At 52.2% G+C, this 16,854-nt stretch overlaps 1 protein-coding gene across 1 annotated transcript; it reads right to left on the bottom strand.

The window, feature by feature from the left end:
- Nucleotides 1–1,742: 1,742 nt before the first annotated feature.
- On the bottom strand, nt 1,743–16,848 carry SLC35F6 (solute carrier family 35, member F6). The gene is made up of 7 exons (XM_008586842.1): nt 16,811–16,848; nt 8,246–8,318; nt 7,315–7,486; nt 6,508–6,720; nt 5,711–5,821; nt 3,795–3,955; nt 1,743–3,684 (listed from the first exon to the last, which is right to left on the bottom strand). The coding sequence occupies exons 1-7, from the start codon at nt 16,846–16,848 to the stop codon at nt 3,376–3,378; spliced, it is 1,077 nt and encodes a 358-aa protein (XP_008585064.1). The 3' UTR covers nt 1,743–3,375.
- Between the last annotated feature and the right edge of the window lie 6 nt (nt 16,849–16,854).

Below are 16,854 nucleotides of genomic sequence, written 5' to 3'. Positions count from 1 at the left end.
GTAACTCACACACAGGACTCTTATTGCATATCAGGCCGCACTGGAATTATTTCCTTACTATCCTGTTTTATTCGATTGTATTTATTGGAACATATCAGTTGCTGGACAGAAATCCCTTAACAAAAATTTTTTTGACACATGTTCTTAATGAAGAAGGGCGATTTATAAACTTGTACGGCTACACAGGGAACACCCTGCTCGGGTTTTGAAAGGATGCAGTCAACAAATTTGTATTTATTGGAACATATCAGTTGCTGGACAGAAATCCCTTAACAAAAATTTTTTTGACATATGTTCTTAATGAAGAAGGGCGATTTATAAACTTGTACGGCTACACAGGGAACACCCTGCTCGGGTTTTGAAAGGATGCAGTCAACAAACGGCCAGAGAGGCACTTAACCAAGGCAATAACAAAAGAATAACAATCTACAAGCAGGTCAGAGAGGTGAACACATATAGCAATGGGAAGACTCTCTCCCTTTTATAGGCAGCCAAGGTCCTGAGAGGTAATGTGACTTGTCCAAGGTCACCCAGTCAAGGTAGCAGCAGAGCTGAGAACACTAGGTGGCTATTTGCCCCACTCCTCCTATGGTCCTCATCAGTGGTCAGAGCTCTGGCCTCCTTGAGTGCTGTATGCTTGTTAAACTACACAGAGACCTTAGGACAAAATGAAAGTAAAAGGGACCACTTGGCAAAGCCCTAAATCTCTACCTTGAGGGCAAATTCACAGCAGGACAGGTGCCTCAGGACTAACTCAGCACCAGAGATCCCCCAGGCTTGCTCTCAGTGGGGCAGGCACTGATCAGTTCACTAAAATGCAGACTGTTTAAATTAGACTGTACTTTAGAAGTCTGTCATGTCAGTTCTAATATCATGTAGGCCAAACTTCCACCAATCAGGGCTCCCTTACTTAGAACGGGAGGCCACAGCTAAGACATCTCCCACGACCCTGCAGACTCAGAAAGAAAGTGGAGATCCTTCCCTACCTCAGACATGACCAGGACTACACAGCAAAGGCCTCTCCAATACTCTCCAAAGAACACCCATCTCAAGGGGCCTGGGAGGATATCTACTGTCAACATAGAAGTTTCTCCAGGTATCCTGTTTTGATTTAAAATTGAAACCAACCCCCGAAGAGTTAACCTCCCCCAACTTAAGCATGACTCAGTCTTAAAGTTGTTTTCTCATGAAGTGAAGAGACCTCCATTTGGAGCAGACAAAACTGGTTGTAACCAGCTCTACCCCCTCACCTGGAGACTGTGCCTGCACCAGTGAGGAGTAGGTGAACTTCTGACATCAGAGGGCCAAAAACTCCTCCCATAATCATGCTAACCACCACCTTTTTCTGCATATGTGACTGGTGAAGAGGCAGGCACGGATCTTGCTTGTGCCTGTGCGGATGAATAAAGGACTTCCTCAAAACTTCTAATCACCCCCCACGCCCTACACCACCCCTCACCAATCTCCCATAAATATCCCTTCACTTAGGCACGGATCTTGCTTGTGCCTGTGCGGATGAATAAAGGACTTCCTCAAAACTTCTAATCATCCCCCACGCCCTACACCACCCCTCACCAATCTCCCATAAATATCCCTTCACTCGCCACTGGGGAGGCAGATTTGAGAAAGATTTCTTCTGTCTCCATAGTCGGCAGCTGGCAATAAAGCTTTTCTCTTCTGCAAAACCCGTGTCTCAGCGTTTGCTGCACAGTGCGCAAATGAACCCCAGTTCAGTTACATAATCAATGTGAATTGTACATTTTACTGCGTGGTGCTGTGTTTTAACAACACATTTCATTTCTCCTCTTTTGAGCAAAACTGATGCTTTGAGCCGTGCCTTAGCTGGGACTGCAGTCCTACCCCTGGTTGACAGCACAGCCTTACAGACACTCCACAGCACATAGGCAGTTTACAAGCACCTTCATATCTATTGTGTTACATAATTCTCACGCCTACCCTGTGAGACGGAGGCTGGTTTTCCCATTGTAGACATGTAAAGACCCAAAGCTCCCAGAGGTAAAGTGATTGGCCTGAGTTGGTGGCAGGTCTGATGGGGCATTCCCCTTCCCATGCTCTGCCACCCCTCACCACCTAACTCCCATTATAATTCCCCCCAACCCTTCAAACACCAAAATCAACAGTCCCCCAAGGCAGCACTCAAATAAGGGTCAAATGCTTTCCTAATGCCCTCTTAGACGGTTTGCACAGTTTAGCACACAGGTGGGGTAGCCCATAGCAGGTGAGCAGTCCTGTACTTTGCTACACTGTCTGTGGCAGAATGGGATGGGCAAGGACTGAGAACTAGAAAATCCAGCTTTGCCTGTAACTGGCTGTGTGACCCTGGGGAAGCTCCTCTCTGGGCTTTAGCTTCTCCATTTGAACAATGAATGAGGACTAGGCGATTTCTGTGCTTTTGGTACATTAGAGCTTTTCCATCCCAACATTCTAGACTACCCCCAGGCAACATCTTGTGCTGCAGAATCAGGCGGCTGCATGGCCTGGGGCTCCCCCATGTCCTCGGCCAGAGCTCACAGCTGGAGACCCCTCTCGACAAACAATTTATAACTCTGGGCCTCAGTTTCCTCATCTTTAAAATAGAAGGTAAAGAGTTCATAAAGCAATTATCAAGGGCTGCCTAGAATTCCCCTTGGAATCTCTCCCAGGCAGGGAGGCCTTGGGGGGGTGTGACCAAGACACTACAGACAGGCATGGGGAGGAGGGGCATTTCCAATAAATGGGCTGTTCCTCTTTCCTAGGGTTGGTCAAAATCACAGGACCACAGGATGCTGGGGCCAGAAGGCACCAAAGGCCATGGCAGCGACACCTACTTTCCAGAGCACTGCATCAAGGCCCAGAGTGACTACGTAATGTACTGGGGAGCATACATTGAGTGTATGGCAGAGTCTGGGCTGAAACCCAGGTTTCCAGACAGGGTCAGGGAATATCTTACAAGTTTTAGAAAATACAGTGATTAGTTCTGGTTTGAACTTGCTCACTGCTTCCCTTCTTTGGAGAACCAAATCTAGCATATGACTCATAAGCCAGATAATCTATTGTGATGATCTAGTTTATGATTCAGAAATGCTAGGGTTGTAAATTTCTGCAATTCAACTTCATGATTTAGCTCTAGTGTTGCAGGAGGGGATCAGAGGGTTGGGTCACGACACCACACTCAGGCCTGTGGGGGCTGGGCAACATCACCTTGCAGGTGGTGGTGAGGAAAGAGGACTTGGGTGTCACATCATCTTCTGTGGCAGCAGCTGCTCTGGGAGTCTGTAGGGAGAGGACAGGGCACTCAAGGCCCACCAACCTGTGTGGGCTCGCCCAGGGGTGGAGAAGGAGCACCCGGGTGGCAGCAGAGGCCCCAAGGGAGGCTCAGCTAGTATCGTTGATGGGAGTCCGGGAGCCACTCAGCAGTCCCTGGCGTTCGCCCTCCTCTCCTGGGGACTGTCGCCTGGATAGGCAGGTCAGCAGTGGGCGGTGCAGCCCGTTGTACAGGGCGGTACCCATCAGGAGGATGAGGAAGCCCAGGATCTGCAGTGGGTGGAAGGCTTCCCAGCCCAGCGCCAGGCTCAGTGCCCAGATGACTACGGTACGCAAGCTGTCCAGCACCATGCGGGTGGTGGCGCTCAGTTCTTTGGTGACGCTGATGCCCGCAAAGTTGAAGAAGGCGATGCTGCTGATGTTGCCCAGCAGTGCCAGGGCGATAAGCGGCTGCCCACCATGCGGGTGGTGGCGCTCAGTTCTTTGGTGACGCTGATGCCCGCAAAGTTGAAGAAGGAGATGCTGCTGATGTTGCCCAGCAGTGCCAGGGCGATAAGCGGCTGCCGGCCCACCTGGCAGAAGGCGTCCAGTGCGTCCTCCAGCGTCCCTCGAGGGTTCCCACTGAAGGAGCCGGCAGGGATGTAGTACATGGGCACCAGCAGAAGGGAGAGGATCACGAAGCCAAAGAGGCCTAGGGGTGTGGGGGAGGCACGTCATGTCCTCCACCTGCCCCCACACTCCCAGCACGGCCCCCCAGCACTGCCACCTCTGCTCCCCGGGCCACCCCTTCCTGGCTGCCCTCACACCAGCTCCTTCCTTCAGTTCCCATGGCCCTCTCCTGGAACCTGTCCCTCCACCTCTCATCAGGAACTCACAGCCTATTACATGGGCCTTAGCTGCCCCTTCTCCTTACCCCAGTATTTTGACTGGACTGAGAGTGAGAAATACATTTTGTATCATGACCCAGTATACGTGTGCACAGGCATGTGCACACACATACAAATAGCTGCCCTTATTACGTACAGGTTCTGACATTTAAAAATTCTGTTCACTTAAAATAGAACTGCTGGCTGCAACTCATTATATTGCTTTCACAGGTCTGGACAAACACAGTTCTCTAACTCAGTGAGCTGTTGGTCTGCGACAAGGAGCTTGCACCAGCATGTAAGGCAATGCGCTGCTTCATTCATAAAGTCTGGCTGGAAAGTGAAAACGAGCAAAACAGTGTGCTTCGTGATGTAGCCGATTTAGTTTCTTTTTGATTTTGGCTGCTGGCTGGTACAGGGATTGAACCCTGGACTGTGGTGTTACCAGCACTTCGTTGATGTACATTCTGCCATAAGCTCCTTAGCTCTCACTGTGGGCCAGGAAAACACAGTTCTCTAACTCAGTGAGCTGTTGGTCTGCGACAAGGAGCTTGCACCAGCATGTAAAGCAATGCGCTGCTTCATTCATAAAGTCTGGCTGGAAAGTGAAAACGAGCAAAACAGTGTGCTTCGTGATGTAGCCGATTTAGTTGATTTAGATTCTTTTTGATTTTGGCTGCTGGCTGGTACAGGGATTGAACCCTGGACTGTGGTGTTACCAGCACTTCGTTGATGTACCTTCTGCCATAAGCTCCTTAGCTCTCACTGTGGGCCAGGAACAAACAGCTCCCTGACAGGCACTAGTCCACAGGCCACTCTTTGGTAGCACAGCTCTAACCCCTCTTGCTAATCTTGTACATTTTTTTTTTTTTTGGCTGCACGTGGAGCTTTGCTTCTGATATGTACAGGTATACACAGTTTATTAATCTTGTACTTTTAAAGCATGATTTTGAAAGTTACTTCCCTGCTCAAAAACCTTCAGAGGTTCCTCCCTGTCATTTAAAGTCTAAATCTATTTGCCTAATGTCAAGGTTCTCCATGATGATATGACCCTGACCTACTTAATTCCCGATTATTTCCCCAACATCAAAACGATATTGCACTCAAATTATTCCTCACTGGTTTCTAAATTCATGTCCATCTCCCCATGCCTTTGCTCTGTCTGGCGGTCCCTCCTCCCCACTCTCACCTGCTGACATCTTCAGCTCGAATACCACCTTCCCTACCCTGAGAAACTCAGCTATGCTCGGCAAATGAGACACCACTTAGGCACAGGTGGTCGAAGCTCAAACACACTGTCCGGCCCTTTCTTCCTGCTGGTCACCTCCTTGAGAGTGGGGCTTGTATCTCATTCATTTTTGTCTCCCCACCCCTCCCCCCACTCCTGGCACAGCAGACGTCAGAAGATTTGTCAACACATACCTGCTGAAGGAAAAGGGTGTGCGGGCAGGAGCTCACCCCTCCCAGTGGTCTCTGGCACCCTGCCCTATGCTCCACTTGTGCAGTTCACCTCACATGCTACCCTCCAGCACATCCCCTCCTCTCCAGCCCCCTCCTCCCAGGTCCCAGGGCCTACACACCTTCAGTGCCAACTGCCCGTAGTGGATGCACATTGTGTTTGTAGACGAACTTCTCTTCCAGCACCATCTGGATGGCGACGATGATCTGGGCCATGATGATCAACAGGTCCCCTGTAGGAAAGGAGGGGCCAAGGTGAGGCCAGGGCTACACTGGGGCTGGGGGGTAGATGGGACAGAACAACACGCCAACCTCTAACCTTTCCAGGGCCTCATATGGTTCATAAGGCACAATCTCGACTGTCTGTGCCTGATCCCCTGGCCCTTCAGTGGCAGGCCAGCAGGGCAAGGCTAAGGATACAGAAGGTCCAGAGACCTGTGTGAGTCTGAGAGCTGCACCACAGGGTATGCTGGTCTTTTAAGAAGCAACAGGCTTTGAGACAGACATTTCTGGCTATCTAATCCTGGCTCTGAGTGACCCAGGATGGTCACTCCATTGTAAATTGGGCTTCAATGACTGTGAGGGTTACCAAGATGGGCACTTGGTAAGTGCTCAATAAGCATTTGTTCCTTTCCTCTCTCAAATCCAGCAGTTTTATGTGTGTACAGTATACATCACACAGGCCAGGACAGCCTCTCCTCTGACTTCCTTTCTCACACTGCTTGCCACTCTCTTCTTTGGGGCAGCCACATCCCTCTCCAGTCTCCCCTACACTCTGTCTCCTTGAGAGCAGGTGCATGCCCTCGCCAGGGGCTTGGCATACAGCAGAGCTGGCACAAGTCTGTGGAATGATTCTGGGCTAGGCTCCCAGGAGGACAGGACAGGAGAAGGCAGCCTGGGTCCCCACCCCCAGCTGCACCTGTGATCACTTCGCTGAGCTTGTGCTGATCATCGTGCTTGCTCAGGAGGTCGGCCAGGCCCACTACTACCAGCCCTGCGATGGTGGCCAGGATGCCCAGCCACTGGCTCAGCACCAACCTCCGGCCCAGGAAGGCCACCGAGAACAGGCCCGTGAATATGATCACTGCACCCCGCAGCATCTGGAAGCTGGACGCACTGGTCATGTTCAGGGCTAGGAGAGAAGAGACACATGTTAGCGTCTGAGTGAGAAGGCTGTGTGTCACTGAGGGGTCCTCATAGCTAGGGACATGCCAAGCACATAGCAAGTGCACAATAAATCTTGCTTGCGTGTGTGTGTGAAGTCTATGGGAGAGTGGCAGTGTAGGGGTGGTGGTGGCTGTTTCCCCAGTGGCCCCCTCAGGCCATAGCCTTCACTGAGCTCTTCTCAACCTGGCCTGCTGCTGTGGTATGAATGTCCCCCCAAGCTCATACTGGAGCTTGACCCCCATCGTAACAGAGTTAAGAGGGAGGGAAATCCAACTATGGTATTTGAAAGGTGGGGCCTTTGGGAGGTGATTGGACCATGAGGACTCTGTCCTCATGAATATGTTAATCCTTTTGCCCAGCCCTCATTATGTGATATACTGTGTTACCACAGGACTCTGTAGAGTTCCCACCAAGGAAGCCCTCACCAGATGTGTTCCCTGGACCCTAGACTTCCCAGGCTCCAAAACTGTAAGAAATAAATTTCATTTTCTTAAATTACCCAGTTTCAGGTACTCTGTTGTCAGCAACAGAAAACAGACTAATACACCTGACTACTCACCCACATACATAAGGCTTGTCCCTGTCATGTCACAGAGGGCTGGGGGCAGGAAAAGAAGTGGGTTGAAGGGCTGCTGGGGGTCCATGTTGGAGTCTGACTGCCCTGTGGCTCTGCACCGGAGGAGGTAGAAGGCAGCCAGGCAGGAGAACTCTCCCAGGAACATGCCTACTGCCTGCAGGGACAAAAACCAAAGGCCTTTAGAGCTGGAAGGGACCTAGAGGATCACTTTTAACAATTTTTTGTTTGTTTTTTAACAAACCTCTCTTCAAATAAGACCTTAGATAGAAGCCAACCTGCAAAACAGACAAAAGTAGAACTGCTGGGGCAGGCCAGAGACTGCCTCCTAGGTTAGCCCCAAAGCCCCAAAACATCTCAGGGGAAACCCCAAGGCTGTGTAGAGCCCTGTCTGAAAACCACTGATCCAGACAAACCCCTAGCCAAGCTGCAGGTGGAATACCTAAGCCCAGAGAGGGTCCAAGACTTATGTAAGGCAACAGAGCAAGCTGCTGGCAGAGGCTGATGTTTTAGTCAGTCTTCCAATTCCCAGTCTAGCAACAGAGTGTCTTCTATTTATGGTTTCTGCCCTGTTCCAGTTGGGGTCTGGGCTCCCAGTGGATGGAGAGCAGGCTTTTGCCACTGGGGTTGATGTTTTCCACCTGTCCTGACTTGGACGTGGTAAGGACATGACTGCTCGCCAGGACTTGTGCAGGCCTCTCACAGAGGACTGTATCCTCTGCCCCCTCTAAACCCTGACTTCGGTTTTGAGGAGGAAGACCCTGGCTTCTATTCTGGGGAGAGACAGACAGAAGCAGATGGCTCTTCTGGGAGCAGGTGATGGTCCACTCCTAGGTCAGGAAAATAGCCCAGCTTCATGGGTGCACCTGTTTTGGAGCCTGGGAGACAGGAGGTAGGGAGGGACAGGGCCAGATACCTGGAGGAAGGGATGCTGGAAGCTGTGCTCCTTGCTCCCTCCACAGCCCTTGGCCGTGAAGTTGTCCGCCCACCTGCAGCAGAGAGAGGCAAGGTCAGACCTGGCAGCATGGCAGAGCTTTCTACCCCACCTTGGTACTCACGGAGAGGCTCACTCCTCCGTGCCAGGAGGCCCAGGGTTGGGTGACACGGCCCCAGAGTGGGGCTCCCTCTCAAAGAGGCCAGTTTCCACAGCAAGGGGTTTTCACCTGGCATTTCCTCAAATTATGGGATTGCAGTACTGTGCCTTTGTAACACGTAGAAATCACAGATATTCTCATCACCACATCAGTCACTGCATACATCATTTATACTCGTCACTCATCAAAATTACAATAATTAGACCCACTTACAATTTAATGTACTGAGGCATATATTTATTACTACATCACACATTTGCTAAATATCTGAGAACTTTACTTCAATCTAATTGGTTTCTTTTGCAATCCTTGGTCTTTTACTTGCACATTTTAAAACACTATTCTAAGAAGGGGTTCATAGGCTACATTAGATTGTCAAGGGGATCCATGGCACAAAAAATATTAAGAGCCTGTGGTCTACAGGGGTACTTAGAACCTGGGAAATGACCACCTGATCATCTTCATACAACCTGAATGGTTTGGAAGATCTTTCTAATGCTGACTCTAAAGCAGGTGGCACGTACGTCACACTGGTGGAGTGACCTCCCAGTTGGCACCTGGCAGATGGCACTAACTGCTGATGCACGCCGCCCCACTGAGCCCAGAGGCCCAGAATCCCTTGCGGCACAGTACTCTGGGCAGCTACCACCAGTCACACGGAATTGGCTGCCATCTGTGCACAAAAGCTCCTTCTCCTGAATTTCACTTTTGCTGGGCTTACTTATGTCTCTGGATTCTAGTGTAATCTTTCATCTGAAAGCCCTTCAGATATTTGGAGACTTTCTGACCTTCTTCTGAATCTTTTCTTCTCCTGGCTAAACAGCCCCAGCCCTTCCTGACCTTTCATTCCCTTGGTTGCTGCCTCCTGGAAGCACTCCGGTGGGCCCAGGCCCAGAGCCAAGAGCACGTGATTTGGCCCAGACTCATATTGGCAAGACGCGACGCTTCCCTCATGTTGGACATCCTGGGTTAGTTGACACAGCTCCAACTGCACCAGCCACATCACATGCTGACCCAAGTCCATGTGGACCCAGAACTGTTTCCTGTGGGCCACTGACCTGCTCCCACAGTAGCACTCCACACATAGGCAGTGGATGTCTCCAAAGTGGAAGACTCAGGACTTGTTTCTGTTAAATGTCTTTCCTTGAAATGTATTTCCAGAGTGGCCACATTGTGGCACACAGCCCTAAACTACTGGCTCAACTGTAAAAAGCCTCAGCTCCCAAAGGAGTCCCAAAAGGTTCCTATGTCTTCCCCACAGTGTCACCCAGCATGGGCCACTGGTGGTGCTGCATTTATGGTCTGGGTTTGACACAAAGATCCTGTCCAACCTTGGCTTTCTGTGCCCCTGAGTTTGGGGAGGAAACAGGGAGCTCTTTACCACAGCCCAGGCAAGGGCGTGATGCTTGGACATGGGCAGTGGGGAGGACCCGCTCCTGGCCAACCGTGAGGGTAGCACACACCTCTGAGGGAGTGACCACGTCTACTCAGAGATATGAACACACCACAGGGAAAGCGAAGAAAACAGGACTATGGCAAACCTGTCTCCCAGTGGGAGAACCCCCATTCCTGGAGATGTGAAGAAAGATGGGCAATTAGGAGGGCGTGTAGTTCTAGGGAATGGTGAAGTCAAAGGAGAGTTGACGGGAGGGCAGAAGTTCTGATGACTGGTTAGAAGGCACAGAGAAACCTGGGGCCCTGCACGGGTCAGGGGAACACACGGTAACCAGTCCCAGTGCCAATGGCACAAGGAAAGTCCCCGCTACAGAAAAGAAACTGCCTGCTCTCTGGGGTCTCCTTTCTGCCTGATCTGCTGCAGGTTCTGGCTCTTGGATCCCCATGCAGGACAGGACATGGGATGTGGGTGTGCCACCGACCAACTTTCTGGCTCACTCAGGCAGACCTGCTCTCGAACCCAGGCCTCTTACAGAAACAGCCCTCCGGGAAGGCCTCAGTGAAGCAACTGAGCAAAACAGGAGAAGGAAGAGGTCAGGCTTCACCAAGGGCCCAGAGCCAACTGCCCCAGAGCCAGTGAGCAGGTCAGAGATGGGAATTACCAGGGCTGAAGCCAGGGTTCCTCTCAGGGGGCAGGGCAAGGACTATTTTTGGAGGTGGGTGGCAGGTATGGAAGCCACTTCCTCATCCTGGTGTCACACCCAAACCATACACTGGCAGGCTCAAGAAGTACCCCCAGACCTAGTAGTGGTGCCACCACCCAGAACTCACTCTGGGCTACTGCTTGCAGCTTATAGTAAAGACAAGTCACATTCTGGTTCCACATTCACTGTCATCTGAGAGTCAGCTCAGCATCCAGCTTCTTCCACACCTCAGGCCCTGATCCTGGAACATCACTATACAGAAGCTCAAACATTTTAGCTGAATGAATGACACCTCCAGACCCCATCTAGTAAATAGGCCAGGTACTGCAGTCTCCAGGAAACCTACAGCCCACCCAGGTCTGCAGTACCCCATGCCGGTGGAACAACCTGGGCCAAAGCAGAAACCCCTCTGGGGCCTGTCCTTCCCAGGGTTGGGGAACTTTGTGCGGAGGTGGCGGTAGGGCTGTGCTAAGCTTCCTCCCCTCCTCAGGGGTTGTCTTTACTTTCTCTACCCAGTAGGTCTGTTGGGTGCCTGGACAGGTCCAGCTGGCGGGGTTCCTGCTGGGAAAATGAAACCTCTTTGTATCTCAGAGCCTAGGGAAGGCTCGCAGCCCAGGGGATTGGGTGTCAGCAGCACAGGCTGCCCTGCCCAGCCCTGTCTCTTTAGGCCAGGGAGGCTCAGGCCTGCAGGCACCTTGGGACACGAAGTCAGGTTTCTCATCCTGGCCTGGAAACTGGTCTTGGCTTATTGTGCAGGATCAGAAGCATCCCAGGTCTGCCCGTCCTTAACTGCTGTTAACCCAAGAGCCAAAATCCAGCCCCAGCTTATCTGGGGATGGTAGCAATGACCCTAAGGTGGAACAGCACTCTGCTGTTTGTCAATGCTTTATAAACATGTTTTTTTTTTTTTAAATTCACAATTCATTGAGTGCTGACTTTGTGCCAAGCACTTCACGCGGGCTGTCCCATTTCAGCCTCATGATAAGGATTCTCTTTTTACAGATGGGGTCTCCAAGGCTCAGGGTGGAGACAGCTGTTCAGGCTCATACAGTTAGCAACAGTTAAGGATGGATAGACCTAGAGCCAAACTCAGCCTGCCTGAACTTACACACAGAAGAGGCAGCAGAACACAGAGCAAGCTCAGATATTTGAGTCACACAGGCCGATCAAGTTATAGGGATAATCATGCCAACACTGACGAACTGTCAAAAGTAATACATGATATTGATATTAGATACATAAGACCTGGCACGTGGCAGGTATTCAACAAAAATCATTTTCTGCCCCTTCTCCTTCTTCCCCTCACTGAGCAGGAGCCCTTTCCCCTTGTGTTGGCCCCAGCTCTGCTCCAGCCTGAAAGCTTCTGAAAGCTCATCCATTCTCTGGAACCTGCCCTGCTGGCAGAGGCGGCTGGGAGACCTTGGGCTACTGCCCCTGCAGTTGCACAGAACCACAAAATGCCAAAATAGAAGGAAGTCAGCCATCATCTCATGAAACTCCTTTTTTGACAGATGAGGAACCAAGGGCCCAGAGAGAGCTTGTGGGACACAGGGCTGCTCAGGTACTGAGACAGGGCCAGTATCCGGAAATCTCGACATCCAGGTCTATGCCCCTTCCCCAACACTTTGAATTTCTCCTAAGACCTTATTGCAGATTCTTCCCCCTCCCCTGGTTGGGGTGAGGAGAGGATCAGCCCTGCAGATGGGTCTCCATTCTCTGTGGACACTATTCTGGGGGAAAGGCCTGACCTCCAGGGCAGGAGGCCTGTGGACCCTAGCAGGGACAGGCTGAGGCCCCATGAGGAAGCGCCCTCTGCTGGCAGAGGCAGGCAGGCAGGCTGGGGCGTGTGCCCCCTCTTCCCACCCCCCCACCCCCCACTGGGCGGTGAGTCACTCCCTGCACTGCCCTGCCAAACTCAAAGCTCAGCATTCGGGAAGTATGTGCACCCTGTGTGGACTGGGGGTGGCAGGCAGAGACTGAGGAAGCGGCTGATGTGGCTGGCTCAGGCTGATTAGCTGTGTGTCCATTCCCACAGAATCTCGGCCATTTCCTCTCATGTCCCTAGCTTGTCAAGCCCAGTGAGTCAGCTTCTTTCTCCTGCCATAGGATCTACAGACAGGCCAGTGCTTCTCCACTCTCTGGGTGTCACAGCAGGTGGCCCTAGCTTCTGAGGTGATAAATGATGATGAGATCTCTCACCTCTATGGATTAGAAAACTTTCCTCAGTAGATTCTATAGTGTCTGGGAAGAAGTAGGGCAGGCATTATCATGTCCACTTTACAGATGAGGAAACTGAGGCTCAGACAGGCACAGTGACTCATCTAGTCCCACAGCTTCCATGCCTCATGCTCTTTCCACTCAACCACACTGCCCTCCTGAATTAGGACTTCCTCAAGTTGGTCCAGGAATGCCTTTGAAGCACTTATCCCCCTACCAGTTGATGAAACCCAAGGGTGGGGGCAGCTGCCAAGGGCAAAAGTTGGAGCTGGCACAGAAAGGATGTGAGAGCTTCTAATAGACGCCCAGCGGTCCCAGGCTTCCTGGCACTTTCCTCGCAGGATCCCTGGCCTAGGAACAAAATGAAGTCAGGCTCGAATCCTCTCCCTGACTAGGTGGGCCCTACAGCCTGTGGGAGCTTAGGAGGGGAGCTGAGCCTTACTTAGTGAGCTTCTACTTGACCCTGGCTCTTTAGGGGCAGACTCAGGAGAATGGGACTCTGAAATGGGCACCATCCTATGGACGGCACTGGTTCAGACAGACAGAAGTGGTTTGGTCTCAGGGAGACAATCAGCAGAAGGTGCTGGTGAGAGGCAGAGAAGCAGCCACAGAAAGGAGAAGCAGCCACTTCACAGGGAGGGGCCCTCTGCCAAGACCAAAGGGCCTGACTGGTGGCTTTTCCTCCCATGGGCATGTGATCTCTGCCCCCACGCCATCCAGGACCGCTCGTCTCCCTGCAGCTTTCCAAAACCTGCTGAGTGGGCAGAGAGGAGAGCCATTCTGGGGTCCCAGCACGCAAGCAGCAAGTGCTCACATGCACTTCCTCACCCACTGCCTTTTGTCAGAGGAAACATCACACGCCTTTTGACAGCTGAGAAGCTGCAAGAGGCTACCAGAGGCTCTCAGTCTGAACTTTGTGTGGCCTCCAGCTCGAGGGAAGACAAGCAGGATGACAGCAGGGTCTCCTGGGCTGGTGCAGAGGCTTGCTAACCAGCCCCCGAGGGGGGGTACCCTGAGGACTGGAAGGGGAGACGCCATTTATAGGAGTATAACTTCCATGGACACAGCCCTGCCTGTCCTGTCTGGGGAGATGTGAGAGGAAACCCCAAGGAGAAGGGATGCTGGGGTACTACAGCTGTAAAACAGGACTGGACTAAAGTCCCGAGGCCTGGGTTCTAGTCCCATTTCTGACACCAACCTGTTGAGTCACAAAAAGAAACTTCTCTTAGGGCATCACCTGTAAATTGTGGGATTAGACTTGATTTCTATGTTTCCAACAACTCCAATGCCCAAAAAATAACTGGAGAAGCTCCAGCCTCACTCCCACTGGTGGTTAGGAGCATGGATTCTAGAGTCAGACCACTTTGGCTCAATTATAAACTCTGCCACTTAGCAGCTGAGTTGAATTTGGGCAAGTATTCAACCTTTCCATACCTCATTTTCCTTACGCAGGAATAATGAGTTTATCTACTTCATAGGGTGAATATGAGAATCCATTGAGTTCACACATCAAAGGCAGCTGGAGAAGGGACTGGCGTTTGGTAGGTGGGTGCTCTCTGTGTATTAGCTGGTTATGCTGGTTGTAATCACAAGTTGGCCTGTCTGTACCTGCTGGAAACTACAGGTCAGAAATGTCATTCCAAATTGATAATTCACATCAGGGTGTCCATAGCTAGTTCCCCACATTCTCTCTCTCTAGTAGTATCCTTCTCATGGTGTGGCCTTAGAACGCTGATTAGGGTTCAATTCTGGAGCTTATCTCAGAGTGAGAGGATTCTGAGAGGCCGGACACCAGGTTATAGGGCAGGGAACAGAAGAAAAGGTTGGGTCTCCCACTTAGGCGCCTCCTTCCTGACTCTCAGGCAGCCTCCAAGGGCAAGGCTTCTTGGCACTGAAATTTCTCGGCTTCCTACCTGGCCTATTTGGAGCGTTTTAAGGAAGGAGCTGAGTCAGCACAGGTTACGCAGGCAGTAAATGGCAATCTGGACTCTTGTTGGGGACAGCAAACCCGGCAGATTTACGGCTGCTCTCTAAGCACTTGACCGAGGCCTTGTCTAGTGCGATGGATGGACAGAAAACTTGTTCTGTTGTGTTTGGATCCTAACTGAGTTGGGAACCCTCAGGTTGGGGCTCCTTTATAGCTAAAGGCTCAGCACAAGGAGTGACCTCCAGGAAGCAGCAGGGCCCAGGAGACCAGCAGCTTTCCACAAGACACAGCTGGCCAGAGGCGAACCAGACAGGCGCCCCCCCGCCCCGCCCCCGCCGCCACTTGATGAACTGTGCCCTCCCTTAGGGGAAGGGAGGACATTGTGATTGCCATGTGTGTACACATCTGTCTCCAACACTTCAGATTCTAAGCACCTCAAAGTGACTTCCTCTTGGTCACTTCTATTTCCTTCCCTCACACACTATAGGTACCTAACACATACCTGATGAAGTGAACTGAATACTCTCCCAGACCTCTCTCTCTTCTGAAGCATCTCTCACATCATGATGGAATGTGCTAGATACATATGCCTCAAAAGTGAATAAACGGCTGCTCCCCTCAAAAGGCCTGCTAGTCAGTTTCTCTAAGTGTGGAACCCAACAGAAAACCCAGCGACCTGGAGCACTGCCCAGAGGGTGGGAAAGCTTCTGTTCGGAGTCTCATACCGACTCTCCCTTGCTCTGAAGCCTGGCAGGGCCCAGGCGGAAGTGCGGTCTGCCTGGGAAAGGGCCACTGTCCGCTGTTCTTCATGTGCACCTTGGTATCAGTTCAGAGAAAGGCCAGGATCTGGGCGCAGGGGCTCTTAAATGGTGAATAGAGGGGGCAGGAAGGCCCTGTGCTGAGGTGGGGCTGAGAAAGAGGCAAAGAGTTGCCAAGAGAAGGGACTGCCTCCCTGCCCATGAGAGAGGAGGCTATGCCTGGTCCTCCAGCCTCATGACTGCCCTGGGGCCTTACTCCACAACCTCCTGGGGACTGTCCTCACTGTCTCACTCCCATGCATCAGAGCTGAACTGTCTACCTGCCTTCCTGTCTGGGCTAATGACACTTCTCTTTTCCCAGGAAGATATCCTGAAGTGAACCTTGTCTCCTGATTCTGAGGGTCAGGGCCCTGTGTCTTCATTCTGGACCTGTTCTCTCCCACATGTCCTTTCCTTTCCTTCTTCACTGCCACCTCCTAGTTCCCCTCCCCTGCTATGCAGCAGCCTTGGAGTGATTTTTCCTGCACCAAATGACTCTTCACGTTCACCACCAGCTTAATCACATCACTTTCTTTTTTTTTTTTTCCTTTTTGTCTTTTTTCGTGTCGGCAACGGATCGCAACCCTCAGTGTCGCACCTGCACCTCGCTCCGCCAGTGAGCGGGAACCGGTCTGTGTGTGGGATCCGAACCCTCGACGGGAGGGCCGCCGCGCTGCCAAGCGGCACACTGTAGCAGTGCGCCACCGGGCCGGCCCCAATCACATCACTTTCAACATGTCAACTCCACAGCTCAAAAGCCCCTCCTGATTATGGGATAAAACTCAGCCTGAGCATTTGGTGCTGGTCACAATCGACTTCGAGCTGGCCTTTCGGCTTCCTGCCTCAAAGTCTCCACCACCCATAGAAACCCCACCTAAGCTTCAAGGTGCAGCTCTAACCCCTCCTCCACCAGGGGCTCATGGGGCACCCTCTTCACGCTCACGGGTCACTTGGCCTGGACGGCCACTACTGTAGCTGTGTGCTGCGGCAGGCCCCCAGCTCCTGGGGGGCGAGGCTCAGGTTCGGACGCCAGCACTGGAAGGGCCGCGGAGAGGAATTGGTCCAACCTTCCCATTTAAAGATGAGAAAACTGGGGCGCAGAAACGGAAAGTGACGGCGAATTAAAGCCGGGCTGGATCCCCCACCCCGGGGCGCGGCTCCCCCCGCATGTCCCCGGGCCTCGCACCCTTTGGGTAGGCCATAAACAGTGGCAACGGACCGGAGCACCTGGGAGAGCCGGTGACGCCAGGAAGACTGAGCCGAGAAGGGGGAGGGCGGGGAAAGTGCGCCGGGGTCGCCGGCGCCCACAGGCCCAGAGAGCCCCCGCCGGGCCGGGCCCAGACTCACTTTGCTGAGAGCGTGTTGATGGAGCCGGTGACGAGCATGAGCCC

Source organism: Galeopterus variegatus, unplaced genomic scaffold (assembly GCF_000696425.1).
Source record: "Galeopterus variegatus unplaced genomic scaffold, G_variegatus-3.0.2 Scaffold4154, whole genome shotgun sequence".
In the NCBI taxonomy this organism is placed as follows: domain Eukaryota; kingdom Metazoa; phylum Chordata; class Mammalia; order Dermoptera; family Cynocephalidae; genus Galeopterus; species Galeopterus variegatus.
This window is presented reverse-complemented; position numbering and strand designations above follow the sequence as displayed.